This window comes from Silene latifolia, chromosome X (genome assembly GCF_048544455.1).
Source record: "Silene latifolia isolate original U9 population chromosome X, ASM4854445v1, whole genome shotgun sequence".
Lineage (NCBI taxonomy): Eukaryota > Viridiplantae > Streptophyta > Magnoliopsida > Caryophyllales > Caryophyllaceae > Silene > Silene latifolia.
In genome coordinates, this window is record NC_133537.1 from 157,155,517 (window position 1) to 157,161,769 (window position 6,253).

General features: G+C 35.0%; 1 protein-coding gene across 1 annotated transcript; it reads right to left on the reverse strand.

Moving 5' to 3' along the window:
* Positions 1 to 1,279: 1,279 nt before the first annotated feature.
* On the reverse strand, positions 1,280 to 5,157 carry LOC141618661 (protein FAR1-RELATED SEQUENCE 9-like). The gene is made up of 5 exons (XM_074435749.1): positions 5,152 to 5,157; positions 4,276 to 4,332; positions 4,062 to 4,110; positions 3,009 to 3,506; positions 1,280 to 2,778 (listed from the first exon to the last, which is right to left on the reverse strand). The coding sequence occupies exons 1-5, from the start codon at positions 5,155 to 5,157 to the stop codon at positions 1,280 to 1,282; spliced, it is 2,109 nt and encodes a 702-aa protein (XP_074291850.1).
* Between the last annotated feature and the right edge of the window lie 1,096 nt (positions 5,158 to 6,253).

Here is a 6,253-nt window from a genome sequence, read left to right on the forward strand (position 1 = left end):
TGGATCTCATTTAACTCTTGCTAAAGTGTGATATTATTTCACGTTTGGTGTGATATTGTGTAATAGTTGCTGTGATATTGCTTCTCAATATCACACAGGGCTAAAACAATACCACACTGTTTACTTTAAAATATCACTATGGATATGGATTGTTAAATCTCACGTTGATATTGTTTTTAGAATGTTGTGATATTGTTGTGTACACAGGTTGATATTGCTTCTCAGTATCACACAGTTTGGTAAACAATATCACACAGATGACTAAACAATATCACAATATGAATATGAAAGTTTAAGTCTTACGTTGATATTGTTTTCACAATGTTGTGATATTGTTGTGTACACAAGTTGATATTGTGTTAGAAAAGCTGAAGCATATTATGAATGCCATATTTTGACAACACACAAAACACAAGATGTGAAAATCTTAAAGCAAAAGGCATATATAGTAGTTCTGATGTAGTGATACTGTTTAAAGTAAGATGTGAAATATATAAATGTAAGGTGTGATATTGTTTCTCAGTATCACAAAATACAAAAACAAGACAATTGAGACAAATAAAATAATCAAATATTCTCCGAGTACGAGTATTTTCTATATAAAATAAAGTATAATCTAAACTTTAATGAATGTTGTGGTCTATATTAATATACTAGTCACTAAGAATGTCGTCTATTTGCTGCTGCTATAATTAATGAGCGCCATCAACAAAAACTCCTTCGACCGATCAACCATCATCAGCATCATCCTCATCTGAACTACCCTGAAAATACAAAAAGGTGAAACAGTGATATTATTTTATATAAAGAGTGATATTATTTCAAATAAAGTGTGATATTGTTTCTATCTCAGAACAATTACAAACAATATCACATTCGTTATCCTCAGCGGTGATCTTTGTGTACTACAAAAGTGTGATATTATTTCTAATAAGGTGTGGTATTGTTTCTAAAATTACCAGGAAAATATAAAAGAAAGTTGAGACAGATGTGTTGACACATTCTGTTATCCTCAAATAATATCACATTCTGTTATAGTCAAATAGTGATACTGTTTAGTATAAGATGTGATATTATTTTAAATAACATGTGGTATTGTTTCTGACTCGTGACCATACAGCATATATAAAAAGTTTCATACATAGACTTTTCATGGTGAACATACCTTATTGTCGGCATCAGGTAAAAAAGCATTAGGACAGTTACGTTTATCATGGTGAGCCATTTGTTTGCAATTACGACAAAGCCTTTTAGGCTTCTCCGCTTTAGCTATGCATTGTTACTTTTTGGAGATCATTCTCTTCCCCCTACCCTTGTTCTTTGCCTGACGAGGTGGTAGAATCCTCACCTCAGTTGAGGAACTGCACCCAAGAAGCATCTCCAACTCCTGCTCTTTGGTCATTGACTCTGATTGCGGATTGACTTTCACCCTGAATTGTTTAAGTGTGTCAACAAGATCAGTGATGTCCTTTGTAGACACATTCTTGAGCACACTGATGGTCGCGTAGAACTCTGACCATAACTTGCACATTTCCATCATTCGTAAATCAGTGGCGTTAAAATCCTCAATTAACTCACCACGTGGACCATAAAGAGGGATCTTATGTGCATTCTTGGTCCACCGCATAAGAATGTATTTATCGGGCAAAGTGTGTACTTGTTTTCCAGAGTAAACCCATATAATGTGTCTACAAATAATACCCTTCCTGTTGAACAACTTGCAAGAACATTCAGCGTCATTCGTTAGAGAATTGTAGACGACTTGGTAGGTCTTCTGCGTTCTGGCATCAGCAATACCAATTAATTCTCCATCGTTTGCAGGTGGTGTGAAGCCACCAACACTAAGGGAACAAATAGAAGCAGAAGCTTCTACTTGAAAATCTGCGAAAGCAGCATTTGTATAAACCTTGGATGCATGAGCTTCCAACTTAAGAGAAGTCGCTAATTGTAGAAGAGTACAATCATCGTCTCTATCAAGTTGTTTTTGAGTATGGCGCTGTACATCAATGGCGTTTTGAAACCGCATCAAGAATTCAACAAGTGTACCATGTGCATTTCCAAAACGCTTGAAAAAATTATTCTGACTCTCAGAACGTTGAGTTGTTCGTAAGAGACAACCCATAGGAACATCACGAAAATAAGCTGGGATCCATTTTCTCCTTTTTCTAAACATGGTTGACAACCAGGAATTACCTTCAAGATTATGCTCATTGACCAACTGACACCACTTTTCTTCAAATTCAAGAGGTTCTAACTCAGCATCCCAAACAATAGCATTCAAACGGCTGACAAAATCAGTCTCTTTCGATATTACAGGCCCAACCTTATCAGTAAGCTTTTGCATGATATGCCACATGCAATATCTGCGCTTAGCATGTTTGAAGACAGCACGCAAACCCAGCTTTATTCCAGCACACTGATCAGTTATTATACAGTGTGGCTCTCGCTGTCCCATAGCATCAAGGAACTTTTGAAAGACCCACGTGAACGAATCTTCATCCTCATGAAATAGCAAGGCAGAAGCAAAAGTAACTGACCTTTTGTGGTGGTCTACGCCAGTAAAAGGAGTGAAAAGCATACAATACTTATTCGTACTGTAAGTTGGATCGTAAGTGATGTAATCACCAAACAAAGCATAGTTTCTACGAGACTCTGCATCACACCAAAATGCATGAACCAAGCATTTACCAGAATCCACCTCATAAGCAAAGTAAAAACCTTCAGTGGTATCACGTTTATCCTCAAAATAGTTAACAAACAGTTGAGCATCCCGGTCTCCTATGAAACATTAGATATCCCTTCCAAAATTCTTAAAATCAACCAGTTGAGCTCCAACATTCTCATAGCCATCTACATATTCCTTGATATTTCTAAATGCCCTTGTTGGCCCTTGATTAACCCTTGAATGATCAATAATTGTCTTTTTATGGTAAAGATGGAGGTGCCTGTGTTTTTTTTTTGAAACTGTTGATTTCTAAGTGAACAAAGACGGTGATTATGCCACTCACGAAACTGAAAAACAACATAACCATCCCCATTATAGCAAAACTCAATCATAGCAGTACAACCAATCCTAGTTAATTTAGTGTTCCTTATATCAAAAGGCCTGGGAGTTGCCTGCTCCTTTCCACTATCTAAAACAGTAGCCTTCCTCTTACGATCTCTAAAACCTTCACGGTTGCAAACAACAAATTTATACTTCACATCATCAGAAACAGACCTTTTTTGAGAAGACTTCCTAGGTTCAAAACCACATGCTTCTGCATACACATCATAAAAACTAATAGCTTCTTCCAACGTCCCAAACAACTGGCCAATATAAGGTTTAAACTCAGGTGCAACATTCCTTGTCCACAATTCACTACCACCAGGTATGGAGTCCAAAAGTAGTTGATGCACACGAGAAGGAACAAAATGTTGTTCAACATGTGGAGTAGAACTAGATGCATCAGGTGGTTCAATCAGAATAATAGAAGTAATTGAGGACTCAACAATATCATTACTATCTTTAGAGGTAATAGCAGAGACATGAAGATCATTCAGGAAGAAGAAGTTACATTACTTGTAGGATCTGGCAAGAAAAGTAAAATGTAAAATAACAAGAAAAAGTCTTAAAGATATGGACGAAATCAAAATCACACAAGTGGCTGAACAATATCACATATCCAGGAAAATAATATCACGTTGTTTGGGAAACATATCACACATGAAGATGGAAAACGATATCACAAGGAATGTTGCAGGAACAATATCACACAAGTGGCTGAACAATATCACATGTCCAGGAAAACAATATCACGTACTCTGGAACAATATCACACATGAAGTTGAAAAACAATATCACAAAGGTGAATATACAATGGTACATATCAACATAAACAATATCACCAGGTGTAGAAAACAATATCACATATTGAGCAAAATAAGAACGTCAATGAACAAAAAATATGTACCAAAAGTATAACGAACATGTGATTGAAAGCTGAAAGTACAAAATAAAGAGAGAATACGCAGAGATTCGAGAATACGCTGAAAGTACAAAATTAAGAAGAATAACATACCAGACATCGCAATGATGATTGAATATGCAGAGATTTTGAGCAGGAAAACCTAGAAAGCAAACAAAAACGTACAGAATTTTAGGAAGCACAAAAGTAAATTGAAAATAACAAATAAATCAAGATGAAATTCAAAGCATATAAACGAAAAGAAGAACAAACAGAGTAAGATAACAACGAAGGCGAAACATAGGGACGAAAAACGACAATTACGTACCTGAATAAAGGAAATAATTGGAATAATATGATAATTGTGAAGAATGAGCAGCAAAACCTGGAAATAAAACAAAAACGTACCGAGTTTTAGAAAACACAAAATTAAATTGAAAATAACAAACAAAAGCAAGATGAAATTCAAATTATTCAAACGAAAGAAGAACAAACAGAGTAATGTTACAACGAATTCGAAACTTAGGGACGAAAAACGCCAATTACGTACCTGAGCAAACGAACTAATTGGAATAATATGATAATTGTGAAGAATGAGGACGAAAAACGGAGATGACGCCTAAATTCTAGGGTTTTCCAGCTCAACAATGGAGGAATAAGCTACAGTAGAGAGAGAAGTTGAAGGGAGAAGAAGAAAAAGGAGGAAATAACGGTTTTGACTGTAAAAAGTGGTTTATATAGGCAAGTGTTAAATTACAAATTTGCCCTTGCTTGTTTTCATCCTAAATACCTATCATAGTATTAATCCTCAATCCTCAAATATATAAGTAATACTCACATGATCTCATTCCTATATATATATATATATATATATATATATATATATATATATATATATATATATATATATATATATATATATATATATATATATATAGATTCGGGATCATATGAGAACCACTAGGATGATGAGAACCATGAGAACCACTAATAATACTACTAATATTAACATTACTAATTAATAATCCTAATAATATTACAATTTACGCGCTCAACTCCCAAACCCTTCAACTTCAATCATTTCCCAATTTTCCCTTTCTCACTCATCTTCTTCTCTCTCTACCACCCTCATCATCCGCGTTTCCAACCGTCGCCATTTCCGTTCGTCTTCTCCGATCGTCGTCGCTGCTCATCTCTACCCTACCTTCATCGTTTCCGATCACCTGCTTCTCATATTACGGTTCAATCCATTCGTCAGGAGCATTTTCGCGAGATTTATCAATCTCATTCCTACTAATTCAGGTACTATGCTTCCGATAATGGCGATTGTCCTGTAATTTTATCATGCATGTATTTTTCCCTTCGACATTCATCAATTCCTCCGAGATTCATCAATTCTTATTAAACTATTAACCCTAATTTGTAGTAATTTCCCTAATTAAGGTATTTTAATTGTTATTCTATAATGAATTCTTAGATTCGGGACAGAAATTCAGAGTTTTAATGTGTTGAACACATTTGCATAGAAAATCAGAGTTATACGTTGCTTATAGTTTAGTGATTTCTGCATTTTTGTTCTGATTGCATGTTCAAGTAATTTTAAATAATTGAATTTGCGGATTTATGAGTTTTTATTCTGATTGCATGTTCAAGTACTTTTAGATAATTGAATTTCTGTATTTTGTGAGAGTCTTTTGGTTTTAAATGATCTATATTGTTTGGATCTGAAAAAATAGTCGAGTTGCTTGTTGTTTTCAGTATTTTTTAGCCAAGTAAGTTGAGGTTTTAGGATACTTGTCCTCTGTCCGTGCATGAAATAAGGTACAGCGTGCATAAAATAGGGTTCAATGTGCATCAAATAAGGCCCTGTCCGCATCAAACACGTCGTCACTTTAAAATTAGCAGTAGGTTCATTGTCGATAAGGTGCCAATGCTTAATTAGTAGAGTGCCCTTGACTCGGAAAATCTGCATATTTACCAAAATCTAAATGCTCTCGGTTGTGCATTTGCCGAAATTTCTAATTTCACTTGTGTTAACATCAGTCAATACATTCACAGATATGAGGCGAAAAACTGTTGCAAGGAAGAAAAACACACCAGCCAAAATTACACAAATAAAAGGAGGTCGATCAGTGAAAGATTATTTCCCACCAAACCCAACAAACTCAACTATAAATGATCTTTGTTGACCAAAGTATGTTGTAAGAAAACCTGCATAGTTTTGTCTATTTTTATGTTTCATCCCTTCCTTCCCCAAAATAATGATAGACTACATTTTAATGCTCTCTCTAAACTTGGATGCATTA

Bases quoted from the DNA above. Each gene is read 5' to 3' on its own strand.
- LOC141618661 (XM_074435749.1), bottom strand. The intron at 3,507-4,061 runs GTATGTTATTCT...TTACCTCTAAAG, and splicing joins AATCATCATTGCGATGTCTG to ATAGTAATGATATTGTTGAG. The intron at 2,779-3,008 runs GTGAGTGGCATA...AATGTTTCATAG, and splicing joins TTATGTTGTTTTTCAGTTTC to GAGACCGGGATGCTCAACTG.